We start from the raw sequence: 17,566 nt of genomic DNA on the forward strand, positions 1-17,566 counted from the left end.
TAACATATTCTTGATATGATTTGTGAGATTCTTTTACTGCCCTCAATGTTGTGGTGATCTTCAACACTCCTCCATAATTTCAAATGGTATCTTTGATTAGTCGAAGAGACATAATAGTATTCTCATGGTGACTCACATTAAGCATTGCTTTATTTATCGAAAAACCTCTCTCAGGATCAGAATTCCCATGTGGCAAAATTAAAACAGTTTTAAATAATGTAGTTAAATTCTTATATTTTAGATTATTGCTTTTTTATTTATATTTAGCCTATAACTCTAATTTTTTAGGAACACCAACAAAATTTTATCAGATTTTTAGGAATTTTAGGGTTTACACATAGTTTTAGGAATTTTATGAATTTTAGGGGGAATGCGACCCCTGATAATGATAAAATGATGGAAAATCTTCAGTCCTCTAATTAAATATTTTAATTATATTCTTCTATAGGTTATAATGATCACTACTACCTTAATAAACTTTATTTATAAAGTTGAGGTTCCGCAGAAAGAAAGATAATTATTTAGGGCTCTGTAGCCGGAAAAAATGCGAACCGCTGTTTTAGGTGACAGTGTCAGGTCTAGACATTTCAACCCCCATTCTATTTAATTAACAACTCACTGAAACGTTCTGTACTGCTGAAGCCCTTCGAGGGGAGGCAAGGGAGTGTTTCTAGGATTTAAAGTGCCTGTGTTTTATTATCTGGAATACTGTAAATAATGTATATAGTCCTTATCCTACCCTTGATTAATTTTTGTATTTACCCTTTTTTATAGATCTTCATTTTTTTTTTCATCATGAATATTTGCTGTAACAAACTCTTCCACCTTTTCTCCTTTTAAATTTAATTTTAGGTACTCTGTACCCAAATTTACACCGGCATAAACAAAACACAATTTCGAATACAACAGGAAAGGACAAATACAACATATTTTCAGGGAAGTTTATTACATTTTTTATGGAGGGTGGCTTAGTATTTGAATTGAATAAAAAAAGGTTACAGCTGCACTAGGTTTATCCATATTTTTTTAACACTATTCTTAGTTATAATAGGATATTGAATGACTTCTAAAAATGCTGATGATGTTTCTGCACTTGAAAGATATCACATAAATTTAATAAATCAAAAAAAAACTAACATTTTAACAAAAATCTTACTTTTCTTAAAAGTGCAGTTTAGAGTTATTGCCAACAAACCAAACTGAATTGGAAAAGAAATATATATATATATACACATTAAACTTTTTTCCTCCAAAAAAAATTACACATAAAAATGTTTTTAAAAAAAAAAGTATTAAGTTTGGTGACAAGAATTTTAACATCAACAGTAAATTCAGAAATATAAATATTGAAGAAAAAAAACTAAAACTGTTAGGTCATTAGCAATTAAATTATACAAAATGTATATTGAAGTGGATGATTTTTTTTTAATACAACTGAGTTTTACATCTAGAGGCACTAAATGATTTCAAATTATTAAGATTTAAAACATTTTAAATAAATAACCAATTATGAAGGTCATAAAGGAATTACAATTGCCTATCAGAAAATAACATTTTATAAATCACATTGCTTGCAATTTCATTTGTTTTCACTTTAACAAATACTTATACCAAGTGTCTAATAAATAAGATACTATTCTAAAATCCGAAACGACAAATTCATTTCAGAATTTTAAAGTTAAACCAGAAAGAAGTCTTTCTAACTTTACACCAGTTCTTTTAAAATTTGGAAAAGCAAACAAAAACAACATACAAAATTGACAAACAATTTCATATTTATCTGCACCGTTATAATAAAAAAATTTACACGTTAATTTGTCAAATTAAAAAATAGACTGGATATTAGAATAAGAGTTTAGAATATAAAAGTATTGAATATAAAAAAGCATATTTCGAATTTAATGGCTCATAAAAAAAATACAACTTACATCAGTTTTCTTTTTTAAATTTTAAAAAAAAAAGACAAAATACAAACGTTATGTTAGACAACATGACTAAAACAACAAGTCAATACAATCTAAATGCAACATGCAATAAGGTAGTACCTTAACAATGCAGATATTATGCAGCAATTCTTTGAAAACCTGGAACACTGTGTGGTATGTGAATAGGTTTCATTCAGTAACATTAATAAATAACAATATATAAAATAATTATTTTCAGTACAAACAGTGATAAACAGATCAAAAATATATGTAAATTGTTCCGGTTTTAATGTACATTTAAAAAAAGTGTCGCGAAATTTCCATTTGCTTATATAACTATCTCAACATGGAGTTCACAAAATACAATTACTATGAGTACTTGCAACAGACATAAAATGTAACAATTTTCACAAGATTATATTTTCTCCTTAGAGACTTAGACAATACACTAAGACTCAAGATAAGACAATTACTATACAAAATTAAGTGACTTAGAAAAAAAAATGCCTCATAATATGAGAAACCATTCGTGCAGAGGTTTATAATCATGAATAAAAGCATTATTGCATTGTATTGTAAATTCCACATAATTCAACTCCTACTTAAAACTATCTATGGAAAGTATTATTGCATTGTATCAAATTAAATAATTAGCTACATAATTGCTATTTTATTAAATTATTACAGCTAAATATATTTGTGTCAACCACTTCAATATACATATCTGCAATAAAGAACTGAATCTTTGTTAAAGGTAAAGCGTTAAAATGAAGAATAAGACGTATCTATCCTAGAATAGCCAACTCAGAATCTCATATTTTTGTTTCTAATTTTCAAATTAAATAATCTATTGTATATGGGGCCTAGATTGAGACTGTTTTGACTGACCAGGCTGTGCTTGTGCTTGATCTTTCAGATATTTTTCCACCTACAAAAGCAATGAAAAATTAAAAGTAACTGCTACATTCATTCAAGTAACTAAAATAAAGGCAATAAGTTGAACTCAATACTTTGCTTATAACTAATAATTATGTAACTTTTATATAATCAAGAAAATATTGCAAAGGCACCATGTTGTGCCAGTCATTTACTGGTTTACTTCCAATGATTAACGATTTGGAGTCAAATTTTGATTATGTTTTATTACACCAATATAAAAAAATAATAAAAACAGATGGGATGTGGAAATAAATTCCTTATAATCTTATTAATATTATTTATAGAAAATTATTTTAGCTCATATTTCTTTAAAATCACTTAGTAATGTTTGCATTTATGTTTTCCTTAAAAAATAGTTTTTTAAGTAGACAAAATTAAATTTTAGTGTACCCTTATATTTTATTGTACCCATAATCTAAACTTTGGCACACAGTATTTTTTAAAAATTAAAACAATTTTCAAACTTAACAACATGGTTACATAATACTTTATTAAAATTCATAAACAGAATATTAAAATGCAATAATGTAGCATCTACGATCCAACATATGCAGTATTTAAAATTGTCTTTTTTGTTTTTTCTTAAAAAAATAATTCAAATATTTATAAAGTTTATCTTATATTTAAAATGTTTCTGGAAAAATAACTTTTATTACACAACTATAAATTATAATTGTTAAAAATACAAAAACTACACCTAAAACTTGCACATTAATTTCTTATTTAACAAAAATATGTTCATTGATTAGTGACCAATAGTCTTAATGTATAATATAACAGTCTTTATTTGCCAGAATAACTGGTACATATTAAAAACAAATGTTAACATTTTCTTATACAATTTATTACAGAAATATGGATCAAATACCAGAAATAAGTGTCAAAACACATGTAGTTATTATTGCACTTTATGGAGAAGGTGAATCAAGTAGACAAATTGCTTCTAAAACTAATGTTTCCCAGACCACTGTTGTCAGAACTTTGCAAAAGAAGATAGAAACTGACAAAAATAAGATCTGCCAACAATCAGGGAGATCTAGAATAACGTCCAAACGTGAGGATAAGTTTATCTGCATTTAAAGTAAGTGGCAGCGAACTCGAACAGCGCAAGAAATCAGTGAGGAATTGAATACGACTAGGCAGAAAACTGTCAGTAACTACTGTACAACGTCGACTTTGAGATTATAGTTTAAAAAATTAAGTAGCTGATAAAAAGCCTCTTTTGAAAAAAAAAACATAGTTAAACATTTTATTTACTGACGAGTCCAAATTTGAACTGTTTGGAAACGAAGGCAGTCTGTTCGTAATTTAGTTGACGAATGTATGCCAAATCAATGTTCACTACCAACTGTGAAGCATGGTGAATGTTGATGGTTTGGGGATGTTTTGCTGGTGACAAAAATGGAGATTCTGTAAGAATAGAGGAAATTAAGGATAAAAAAATATTATCAGAGAATATTGCAGTGTTATACTTTTCCTTGTGGGCAGAGAATTTTTTTTCGATGATTTGTTTTGCAGAAAGATGACGGTCCAAAACATTCATCAAAATTCAGTACAAAACATTTTTTTCAGCAAAAACGAAAAAAGTACTGAAATACATGGATTGGCCCCCTCAATCCTCTGATATTAATGCTATTAAGCTATTGTGGGATAAACTCGATAGAAATGTTAGAAAAATGAGAGTTAACAATCAAAACAAACTTTGAATCTTTACTTAGTTGTTGGAATCAGATCTCAACTAGAACATTGCAAAAAGTATGCACCGATGACAAAAATATGCACCGATGTGATTAAGGTTAAAGGAGGATATTTCGAAGAAGCTAAGATTAGACGAAACATAAGTCATACATAAAATTAGAAAAAAGAGAAAAAGGAAGAAAATTAATAAGTTTTATTTATTTAATTATTTATTTTTAAATATTTCATTTTAATAATTTTTCTTCTTCTCCTTTCATTAATCTTTAATATGTTCCATATTTTTGCTATATTTTTAACTACTTATATATAAGTTAAAAATAAAAGCATATTACATATAAGTTAAATATTATACATATATTTAAGCTAATATCTATAAGTTATATTACATAATAATAAGTTATATCAATGTATATAAATTAGAAATAAATACATCACTCATGGGCTGCAATAGCGGCACAACTCAAAGAATCATGTTCTGAGATAAGTGGGTTTAAACTTTTCATTGCTAAGGAAAATGCATAAGAAATGCTTTAGTTTGCTTAAACAAAGATTACCTTCAAGTTGAATTTTGACTTGTGCGAGTATTGCTGCTGAAAGAATGTGTATTTTCATATTTACACCTGTTCTTAGTCCAAAACGTGTGTTTTTTCAGTTGAGCCACTATTGCAGCCCATGAGCGATATATAAGTAAAAAATATTATAAGTAATATAAAAAATATTTCTGTCTATTGAAATTTGTCACTTCACTTGCACTTGTGAAAATTATCCTCAAAAAGAATAAAAGTTGACAGATATGTAAATACAAATATGAAGGCACAGTCTTGAAATATGTATGCAATGCAAAGTGTGTACTTACAATTCTGCGAACATGATTCAAGGCATCTCCTTCTCCTTTACCAATAGACTTACAGTTTTCGGGGCGATACGGTGGCGTGATGATAACTTGATTAGTAACAACAATACTTTTATCTTGCCAAGTCACTTCAGGTATTCTACAATAATAAAAAGTTGTAATGATGAAAAACAAAGCATCTATTTGTAATATCATAAACTTGAATAACATTAAACTTAATAAAATACAAGGGACTTTAATCAAATGAAGTTTGTTGTGAAAATGCTGTTGATAAAATATAAAGGTTTGTGCAAGATAATCATACATATGCAAAGTATTTAATTTCACACTTTTTCATGTTGGGATTCATTAAGTCTTAAAAAAATTAATCCTTTTCCTTTATTTTTTCCTAGAAACAAATTTTTAATGCATAACTATTAGCAAAATAAATATATGGTTGTAGATAACTTTAAAAATGCTAATTCTGTGACATAACACCAATCCACATGCCAGTTACATTGACAACTGAACTTGTAAAATATCATTAAACATTAAAGACTGTGATAAAATCTACTCTCCCTCTAAAGAAAGTGTGAATAAATCTATACTATTCTCTAAAAATGAGAAAGAAGAAAAAAAAGAATTTTGCAGCAATAATTTGTAACACAACTTGTTACAGACTAAGATCACAAATAAAAATGCATATTTTTAAGAAGTGCATATTTAAAAAAAAAATTTAAAACTTGTAAGAATTGTTTTTTCAGTATTCAAATAACGAAAAAGAATTGAAAGTATTATAATAATTAGATCTGTAGGCATTCTAAAAAATTCTAAGTACTGCTACATAATGTCGCACTAAATTCAAACTAATTTTTATTTTTATTTATAAATATATATTATCACTATAAAAATCTTTACTAGAAAATAATTCATGAAATTTATATATGAAACAAAAGATTTTGAAAACATACACTCATTCCCAATCCTTGAGTGATTAGTAGAGCTCTAAATCTTTCGTTACATGAGTCACTTCAATTATAAAGCACACCATTAGAATCCAACACTTTTCTTATTATACTTCTTACAATTTTGTACAAAAACAAAATTACATTAAAAACACTAAATAATAACTTACAGATTTTTTTCGATAATATGATTCTGAAACATTGAATTACTTTGCTTTTTTAATGTTCTAATTGGGTTTTAAAAAAACTGTATCCTGAAAAATGCTATGTCCAAGCAAATTATTTAGGTTTTTAATTGTATTTATTTTATATAATATGATTTTTAAGTTTTAATTCAGGGTCCTTACTAACTTCCAGTGTTCCTAAATATCATTCCCTGCTGTTTTTTTGCTTTTTTTTATTAGTTTTCAGTATTTTTATCAGTATTAAACAAAACAATTAAGGATTTTTGATGTATGGCAAATTTTTTGTATGTCTCCTATGTTACCTTAGATTATTACTATAAATAATAAAAATTTTAGTTTATTTTATGTTTAAATTATTAATAATACTTTAAAAAAAGTTTCATGTGACTTTGTAATGTTTCTGTACAAACATTAACTTGTGAGAGAATTTAAATTTCAGCCCAGAAGCAGAAAGTGCCTAAAACTGTGACGCACGTCGCAGAACAAACGAAGTCCTGCAGAACAATTTGTATCTTGAATAAGTGACAGCGTTTTCCTGCGAAAAGGCTTTTCCTTATTGAAGATACAGATAGTCAAGTTTTTTTAAAATGCTATTTGAAAAAGTAACAAATCAAGAATGTTTAGTTTGGTTTAAAAAATAATGTAGCGTATCTGTGTATGATCCTGCATTTTAATAAATGAAAATATAGTATTTTAATGTAAAGTAAGACTTTTTTTTCGCCGTGAAATGCTTGCATAACATTTGCATAATTAATAAGTCCTGTTGCAGAACATTTGAAAATATTCTGCTTATGGGAATTTCAGCTTGTCCCCTGTGATACTTGTCTACCGTGTTACCATGTTTCTGGTAACACAGGGAACCACAAAGTAACACAGGAGACTTAAATTCTTTTATTGTGTTATTAAGTGGCCTAGACTTGGGAGATAAATTTTGTGCTTAATTATAATTTACACTAATAAAGAAGAAACATAAATTATTATTTTTTTTTCAAATTTAAACAGAATTTCTATATTAATAATTGCTTGTGTTACTTAAAAAGACCATTAAGTTTTTATTTAGTAATTCTTCCATAAATAATTTTAGTCCCATAATAGAGAGATTATTATAAATTTTGTGTTGAATTCTTAGATAATGACACTAACAGCTGTGGAGAAACATCGTGTTATAGAGAAAGAAGAAAACTTGATAAAAATAAAGAAGAAAGTAAGAAAAAGGCTTGTGATAGATATCATAAGACAAAAAAATTGGCAAGTGATACGTCTGAAAGAGAACATAGATTAGCAAGAAAAAAGAGGCATACAAAGAAAGAAGGACAAAGACAGCACATAAAGCAAAACAGTTCACCACTTTTAACTTCAAATGATAAAAAAAAAAAAAAAAACAGTCAACAGGCAATAGAAGGGAAAAAATGAGGCGGGATACAACAAAATTTTATAAGGAGAACATAAATCTTAAAATGGAAAATTAAAAAAAAATTAAACAAAAGGGGAGAAAAATTAAGTAAAAGGGTGTGTAGAGCAAAGATTACTAATAAATACAAAAATTGTAAATTAACTCCTCACTCTAAAATTAAACAATTTATGAGAATAAATTTTCCTGGTATTAATATACCTGAAATACAAAAGGTTTCTACACAACCTTTTAAATACAATGCTCTGACACATTGCATGTCATCACTGTACCAATATCTACAAGAAAGAAACTAGAAAATATTGTGACAAATAAGATAATAAAAAAAGTGAAGGTTAACGAGAAAAATTGCTTCAGAAGCTTTAAGCTTGAAATCCAAAATTCGCAAAGCCATCCAACAAAAAAACATTTAATAAAAAATAAAAGTATTCAAGATTTTTATATAATAGATTACATCAGTAGAGCAATTGCAGAAAAGAAGGAAACTGTAACAAAGTATTTAGAAAAGATACCTATTAGATACAATGAAAAACTTACATAAAAAGTTCCTTCAAGAAAGTGGAAAGCACACCTATGCTTCTTTTGCTACAAACTGACCCTTTTATGCTTTGCCACTTTTAGTTGACACACAAAATACATGTTTATGCAAATTGTACAGTAATGTAAAATTTAAAATAACTGTCATTAGTTGGAAATAATTCAAACTAATAACATTAACGATCTAATTGAAATAACAGAATGCAGCCCTGATTCCAAAGATTGCATGTATTAAGAATATCCATCTTGTTACAGAAAGAATGNAATTGTATTTATTTTATATAATATGATTTTTAAGTTTTAATTCAGGGTCCTTACTAACTTCCAGTGTTCCTAAATATCATTCTATGCTGTTTTTTTTTTTGCTTTTTTATTAGTTTTCAGTATTTTTATCATAAACAAAACAACTAAGGATTTTTGATGTATGGCAAATTTTTTGTATGTCTCCTATGTTACCTTAGATTTTTACTATAATAAAAATTTTAGTTTATTTTACGTTTAAATTTTTAATAATACTTTAAAAAAAGTTTCATGTGATTTTGTAATGTTTCTGTATAAAATTAACTTGTGAGAGAATTTAAATTTCAGCTTGTCCCCTGTGATACTTGTCTACTGTGTCACCATGTTTCTGGTAACACAGGGAACCACAAAGTAACACAAGAGACTTAAAAAATTCTTTTATTATGTTATTAAGTGGTCTTGACTTTGGCAATAAATTTTGTGCTAAATTATAATTTACACTTATAAAGAAGAAACATAAATTAATTTTTTTTTTAAATTTAAACAGAATTTCTAAATTAATAATTGCTTGTGTTACTTAAAAAGACCATTAAGTTTTTATTTAGCAATTCTTCCATAAATAATTTTAGTCCTATAATAGAGAGATTATTATAAATTTTGTGTTGAATTCTTAGATAATGCCATTAACAGCTGTGGAGAAACATAGCGTTATAGAGAAAGAAGAAAACTTGATAAAAATAAAGAAGAAAGTAAGAAAAAGGCTTGTGATAGATATCATAAGACAAAAAGATTGGCAAGTGATACGTCTGAAAGAGAACATAGATTAGCAAGAAAAAAGCGGCATACAAAGAAAGACAGCACATAAAGTAAAACAGTTCACCACTAACTTCAAATGTTAAAAAAAAAAAAACAGTCAACAGGCAATGGAAGGGAAAAAATAAGGCGGGATACAACAAAATTTTATAAGGAGAAGATAAATCTTAAATTGGAAAATTAAAATAAAATTAAGCAAAGGCTAGAAAAATTAAGAAAAAGGGTGTGTAGAGCAAAGATTACTAATAAATACAAAAATTGCAAATTAACTCCTCACTCTAAAATTAAACAATTTATGAGAAAAAATTTTCCTGGTATTAATTACAAAAGGTTTCTACACAACCTTTTAAATACAATGCTCTGACACATTGCATGTCACTGTACCAATATCTGCAAGAAAGAAACTAGAAAATATTGTGACAAATAAGATAATAAAAAAAGTGAAGGTTAACGAGAAAAATTGCTTCAGAAGCTTTAAGCTTGAAATCCAAAATTCGCAAAGCCATCCAACAAAAAAACATTTAATAAAAAATAAAAGTATTCAAGATTTTTATATAATAGATTACATCAGTAGAGCAATTGCAGAAAAGAAGGAAACTGTAACAAAGTATTCAGTAAAGATACCTATTAGATACAATGAAAAACTTACATAAAAAGTTCCTTCAAGAAAGTGGAAAGCACACCTATGCTTCTTTTGCTACAAACTGACCCTTTTATGCTTTGCCACTTTTAGTTGACACACAAAATACATGTTTATGCAAATTGTACAGTAATGTAAAATTTAAAATAACTGTCATTAGTTGGAAGTAATTCAAACTAATAACATTAACGATCTAATTGAAATAACAGAATGCAGCCCTGATTCCAAAGATTGCATGTATTAAGAATATCCATCTTGTTACAGAAAGAATGTTTTTTTTTTAATGCAATAAACACAGATACACAAGCCGAATGGAATGAAATGAATTATAAAAAACAGCTTTATGAAAAAGAGGGAAAGAAACTAAGTGTAAAAAATGTATCAAAAATGATTATGCAGGGGTTAGGACTGGGCTATAAATCGATATATCGCGACATATCGATTTAACGCCTATATCGGCAAACCGATACAGCGACTTTCATTCCAAGCGATGCATCAGAAATCTGATTTAAGCCGTCGAGTGAAGAAAACGATATAACGATATAGCGATACACGCAAGGACTTTCTCTCACGTTCCGATGCCAACTCGCGCTGTGGAAGACGATATTGTNTACATCGCTATATCGCGATGCAAAACTGACGATATATCACGATATATAATTTCTAATATCGCCCAGTCCTAGCAGGGGTGATTGTAAGCCCAAGTCAAAATTCCGGAAAATTTCCTGAATTTGAAAAAAACAAAACAAAAAAAAACAGTTTAAATTGAAAAATTAGAAAAAAATTTAAAGAAGGTTTTTTTTCCTTTTTCTCAATATTTCTTAGTTTACTATAAATATATTTAAAATTTTACACATACATATACCATTTACACATACGTATGATGACCTGGAGAAGTAATTAAAATTTACAAATATGTCTTTTTCTTTTGAGTTTATGATTATAACAACTATTTAGTGATATAAGCTTATAAAGTATCTCTGTGGCTCTCCCTTACAAACAAATTAAATAAACTGTGTTTTTAAGTTCCACCTTTAAAAATTTGATTTCCGGAAACTTAAGTGATCAATGTTTTTTGAAACGTCTGGACTTTCGATCTCCGGAAACTTCCGGATCACTGTTAGCGAAAAATCCGGAATTCAGGATTTTTTCCGGAGCACAATCAGCCCTGATTATGACTTCTCCAGTTTCTAAACTAGCAAGTAAATTCATAGAAGAATTCAACCTCTTCAAAAAACATGCATTCAACATTCAGAAACAATATGAAGCTTACAGATTTCCAACCTAATGAAACTGTTATACATTTAGATTTCAGAGAGAACTACAACCTCAAATTATCTGAAAAAATACAAGCACGTCATTATGGTGCATCACAAAATTTTATAACTTTACACACTGGCTTTTCATATTGTGGAATTGATAAAAAATTAACCTGTATCATTTAGCACTGTTTCATCAAGCTATCAACAAAACCTCAGTGGCATATGGGCTTATTTAACGACGATTTGAAAATGGTTAAGGAAACTGATCCTGAGATACTCTCATTTTTTTTCTGATGGCCCTTCCACTCAATATAGACAGAAAAATAATTTTCATTTATTTGTTATAGTTGTAGTTCATTTACGTCGTACTAGAGCTGCACAATGGGCTATTGGCAACAGTCTGGGAAACATCCCTGAGGATGATCCGAAGGAATGCCATCACAATTTTGATCCCCTGCAGAGCTGATGGCACCTCGCTTCGGTAAACCGACGACCTGCATGGGAAGTCGAGCACTTTAAGGTAGAACAGTTTAACGAGGATCAATACCGCACACCCTCGGTCCCTATGCAGACTGATCCAAGCGGCCACCCACCCGCAGCCAGTGATGCTTGACTAAGGTGATCTGCTAAGGCGATCAGTCCACAGCGGGACTTTCATTTATTTATTCAAAGGCCTTTTTAAATATATTTTATGGGAAGCACATGGTCTTTTTTCGAATTTGCACATGGAAAAGGGGCAGCTAATGGAATCAGTAGAAATTTAAAGCAAATAGAATTGTGGAATGTGGTACAGATATAACAGATGTACACCAGTTTATACATTATGTGCATAAATTCACGGAAATAAAGTTACTCTGCATCAATGTCTAATAAGTATCAGTAATGAATTCGATAAATTTCTCAAATCAATGTATTTTTAACACGTTGAATACCATGACTGTCACCAGTGACCAGCACTAAGTTTGTTCATAGCACCACAGGGGTCATCGATGACCTCAGTGAATTAAATGTGTCGTGAATGATTACAAAAATTAACTGTTTTGTTGTAAATAATATTTCATTAAAATATGCAACACATACTAGAAAATCATTTTGGCCAGACAGGCAAGCGAAGTAAAATTATCGTGGCATTCAACGTGTTAATGAAATTAAGCAAACGTTTAAGTTGCAAAAATATTAAAATAGTAACAAAGGGGACATAATTTGCTTTTATTTAATGACAAAAATACATGCATAAATAAAATGTCTTTATCTGTATTCACATCTAAGTGTTACCAGTGGAAATTTGCTTATTTATTTATCTATCTAAAAAATGGGATAATTTAAATTTTGGTAACACAGGAGACATTTTTCAGTCTATATGTCTAAGTTTTAAAGTATAGTAATTAATAATTTCTTTAAAAGTTCGCTGCTAAAGCTTGATTTTGATTTTTGAATCAGCAATAAACCACATTAGATGCATTTTGATTAAAAAAAAAAAAAAAACTATTTTCAATTTCCACTTTATCAAAAGCGATCAGCATTTTTGGAATGACCCAGATATGCATAAATATTAAAATTGGTTTGAATTTTGTGAGATAATCATTAGCAATATTTAGAATTTAAAAATGAATTTTGTAACATAAAATATTTTTTCTTGATAAAGATTGCATCTAATACACCTCAAAAAACTAAATTTTGATACTTCTGATTAAATTTGCTAAGCAGAAAAAAAATAAGCAGAATTCAAACAATAAATAAATATACTTACGTTTTAGTGATAGCCAGAAAAAGTTTTACTCCTTCGTTACTAACACCTGATGATAAAGCACTAACTAAACGCTTCCTCTCCGTTACATGCTGCTTCGCTCTTCCTGTAAGCTGCAGAAATTACGATATAAAACTATTAGATAAAATAACATCATATTTGCATATTAAAAACAAAAAATTTATAGATATTGTTTAAATACACAATAAAATATAGTCATTGAACAAAAACTATTCAAAACAATACTATTAGTTTAAATCATTAAATAAATAATCTCAAGAAACAGAAGCAGATAGATATTAATTGATTAACATAATAAGATAAAAAAAATTAAATATTTACGCACATAATCTAAAAGTATCTGCAGGCTCACATTTTTTTAGTAACAAAATGCTTTTTATTACATTTCAAAAAAAAAAAACATTTAACTGTTTAACATATTTATTTCTGATGAAAAAAATAATATAAACAAGCACGTTAAATTTATATTAACAATATATACATCAAGTTCTTAATAAATAAAAAAAGAACAAAAACATTAAGAATATTAGAGGAAGATTAATATAAATAGTTAATAAAATATACCATAACAGATCTAAAGACCAGTTATTGTATTCTGGATTGTATTGTAAAGTGTTGGTGTGTTTAGTGTTAATTCTTAATATGATAAGAATTAACTTAAGTAATATTAATTGTTTTGGTCCTGTAATTCTTCACTGCGAAATCAATATTTAACTGTCCGTGTTAAATTTCGGGCAGCTATGTTTCATATTTATAAACAAAACAAAGTACATTATAAAAATTTCCAACCGTCAAACATAATTGTTCATTTTAGTTGTAAAGTGATAGTTATGTCCAGATGTCTGGCCGTCCATTAACGATGGGATCACTAATTTTTGGACTAAATAAGCAGTTTTATCTTTTCTCTTTGGTAGCAGAACACATAACAACCTTCTCCTACTACAGCACACTAAACAACCTTCTCCTAACCTGCATGATATTTTTTTATTTTTGAAAATAAAACTTTAAACCATTTTATGACGATAGACACTAATTTCAGTTCAGTGGGTTAGCTAGCTATTTTGTAATTAATATTTAAAATTGCTCAATTAGCCACATCCCTTAACACGCAATTAGTTTTTCATCTTGGCTAATGACGAATATAGGACCAACACGACTCCCATCACTTTCTGATACAGTGAAAGCACATGCCGGCACTCATTGAACATTAATAAAAATTCTCGAAAATAACTCCAAGTGTTTATAACAAGCATTGCTTTATATCACGTTGTAATAGCTTTACATTTAAAACACCATATATATAAAAAACTATTTTACCAAAAGGCAAAATATGACAGTCATCAAACGTATTGACCAAAAATAAAGAAAGAAAAATCGCGAATCTATCTGAAACTTAAATTTTTTGTTAGAAAGACCATTTTACAGTTCTTAATAGTATTTTAATTTTATAAAAATGTTTTGCTTTTGATAAAGCTTCTCTGAAGGAATCATTCATTATGCTGAGTTAAAATGTTTATGAAATGCCTTTTTACTTTTTTTATTTAAATGAAGATTTTATTCTTAATACAGGTTATCGTGTACAGCCCCGTGGCAGAAACACGGCGACACAGCGACATTGTCGCAGAAAGGGACTGTGTTCTTGCAGAAAAATTTTCTTATTTGGGAAATAAAATTTTTGGGTTTGGCAAAAACAAAAGTTCTCAAAAAAGGTTCTGCAGAAACAGAAACTGTTTTACAAAAAAATAATTTNTTACTATAATGAAACATTAAATCATACTGTTTTAAGCTGATACTTCAAATTCAGTTATGTTGTTTTATAAATTTAATCTTTTTGCCCATTCTTAGCTATTTTTATAAGTTCTATCTTATTATAGGTTCTGGGTTATCTTTACTTATGCTCTAGTAAGCATTTTTGTCTGCAGATCTATACATTTACAATTTTTCTTTATTATTGAAGATTATGCACATTTAAACTTATTAAGAAATTTAAACTTATATTATGACATGAAGAAAAAAAAATCNAATTTTATAAAAATGTTTTGCTTTTGATAAAGCTTCTCTGAAGGAATCATTCATTATGCTGAGTTAAAATGTTTATGAAATGCCTTTTTACTTTTTTTATTTAAATGAAGATTTTATACTTAATACAGGTTATCGTGTACAGGTTATTCCTTTTTAAAGAGTAATTGTTTACAGGTTATTCCTTTTTATGAATTTTTTTTCCACGAACAACCTATTTTATATCATTTTGCTTTAACTTCGTTAAAAATAAGATTAAATGTAGAAATTTTGTAGAAGGTTTAATCTGTTAACATTTAATTCAAACTTCGATAGTTATTTTATAGATCTTTATGGGAACATGACTAATTCATATTATTTGTTGTTAATCAAAAATTATATTAATATATATAAATTATATTATTCTAAAATTATATTAAAATTGATTAATTTAATTTGCTAATTCTCAAATTTTCTTAAATAGAGATATGCATTACATTTAATAAAGCTTTACTTTATGTTAAAAAAAAATCCAAAAATTTTTATATAAGGATTACAGAAAATCTCTACTTTGCAAGATCTAGTGAAATCATAGTAAGAAACTACAAATTAACTCATATGGGGAGATTTCCGTATCGTGATCTGCCAGCATAACTACAATTGCCGAGGGGGGGGATTTAAAAAACATGTAGATGTTTGCCCGAGAGTGGCTACGAGTTATAACCACCAGGTTGGTCCTTTTCTGCAATGTTTTTTTTGTTAGTTGCCAAAACTTAGCAATTATTCTGCGACACATTACGATATGGAAATCTCCATTACCAACTTGTATATCAACTAACAAAAGCTCAATTTTACCTTGGTTTAGCATACAATCAATCTTTAAAATCATAATAAAATAGTAAATATTTGCAGATACCTTATCAATATTTAGTGGCAAAAGAGACTGAGTTCCATTAACAGGAGTTGTGACCTCTTTCTTGATATTTATATCTCCAACAAAATCTAAATTGATCATCCGCATGTCATGAACATTGGCTTTTCCCGATTTGCTCAGGCATTCTTCATTACATTAAGGGATAATAACTTAAAGGACATTATTAAACCGTATACACAATATATCAACAGAAAATAACAAAACCGATGATATTTAATAAAAGAAAGAAACATGTTAAAATCAAATTTAACTTTTACACACTTATTAATCTATTCATAGACTTCAGGAGTAGCATACATTAATAATTTCAAGGATAAAACTTGCATTTAATATACCTTTTTCATTACAGAGCTGTTTATACGTACCATGTCAAAACAACATTATACGCAGATAGAACCACATAACATTTTCTTTTAAATTTTTCAAAACAAATTGAACGTTAGACGATTTTAAACAAAGATTTTTGACAAACATCAAATTATAAATGGGTAAGTACATCCGGCAATTGATTTTAACATCCACACTAGCATGGAATTAAAAGAAAGATATAAAAATGAAATCAGCAAAGGATACTTAAAAAAAGTATTTTAGTCTGGTAATCAAATGCAGTCACTTCGCCTTCAATTTCTTCACCGAAACATGTTTTGCAACTAACTACTGTACCAACACTAAATAAATTGAATTCTTCTCCATCATCAGCCATAGTATACTTCATTTTGTCAAAGGACCGCACTGCTATTTGTCAACAAAGACTGAGCTTCACCATTTTGAAAAATTCAAAAACAACCTTTGTTTTGATTCAAGTACAATTCAATATAAGTATTTAAAGAAAATATAATCAAAAAAATAATTAGTTTAACTAAGTAATTTTATATATAAATTACTGCAGAGCTAATGTCAAGTTATATTTTAAAATCTGGCAATCAATAATTTTGAGAAATAACTGTGATATCAAAGTAAGCTAAACGCTGCGATTTAGTTTCGGAATTCTTTTCTAGGAAAGGGATCGTTCAGACTGCAAGCAAAACCTAATGGATGCGTCACTGCGAGCGATTCACATATGCGATAAAATATGCGATAAAATTCATGCGTAAAAACGCATGTGAATGAGAGCCGGATTGGTGGGAAATATTTACTCACTGCATCTGATTCGCTTATATGATCATGCATAAAAGCAATTCGTGCAAAATGAAGCAGTTCGTAATAGGAGCCATATCATAGGCGTCGTAGGAGAAGGGACGCTTGACACTTTCCAAATTTTAATTAACAATAATTTTTTTAATCATGTGATTCCTTTGAAACTGGTTTCGTATTAAAATATGAGCGCATCAATACCTCTGGGGATACTGACCCAGGAGTTTCCTTGTCTTCTCGATTGTTTTAAAATTACAAGGCTGCGGAGTTGAACATTAGTAGTTG

General features: G+C 28.3%; 1 protein-coding gene across 1 annotated transcript; it reads right to left on the minus strand.

Annotated features, from left to right (window-relative positions):
- Positions 1-927: 927 nt before the first annotated feature.
- On the minus strand, positions 928-17,089 carry LOC107445800 (protein LSM12). Its single transcript, XM_016060286.3, has 5 exons — positions 16,721-17,089; positions 16,130-16,272; positions 13,198-13,307; positions 5,419-5,554; positions 928-2,853 (listed from the first exon to the last, which is right to left on the minus strand). The coding sequence occupies exons 1-5, from the start codon at positions 16,860-16,862 to the stop codon at positions 2,773-2,775; spliced, it is 612 nt and encodes a 203-aa protein (XP_015915772.1). The 5' UTR covers positions 16,863-17,089; the 3' UTR covers positions 928-2,772.
- Between the last annotated feature and the right edge of the window lie 477 nt (positions 17,090-17,566).

The sequence above is a fragment of the Parasteatoda tepidariorum genome, chromosome 5, assembly GCF_043381705.1.
Source record: "Parasteatoda tepidariorum isolate YZ-2023 chromosome 5, CAS_Ptep_4.0, whole genome shotgun sequence".
Lineage (NCBI taxonomy): Eukaryota > Metazoa > Arthropoda > Arachnida > Araneae > Theridiidae > Parasteatoda > Parasteatoda tepidariorum.

Excerpts from the sequence above, each read along its gene's own strand:
- LOC107445800 (XM_016060286.3), bottom strand. The coding sequence starts at position 16,862 with ATGAAGTATACTATGGCTGATGATGGAGAAGAATTCAATTTATTTAGT. Across the intron at positions 5,555-13,197 it reads TTTCTGGCTATCACTAAAAC|AATACCTGAAGTGACTTGGC; the intron begins GTAAGTATATTT and ends TTATTATTGTAG. Across the intron at positions 2,854-5,418 it reads TGAATCATGTTCGCAGAATT|GTGGAAAAATATCTGAAAGA; the intron begins GTAAGTACACAC and ends TTGCTTTTGTAG.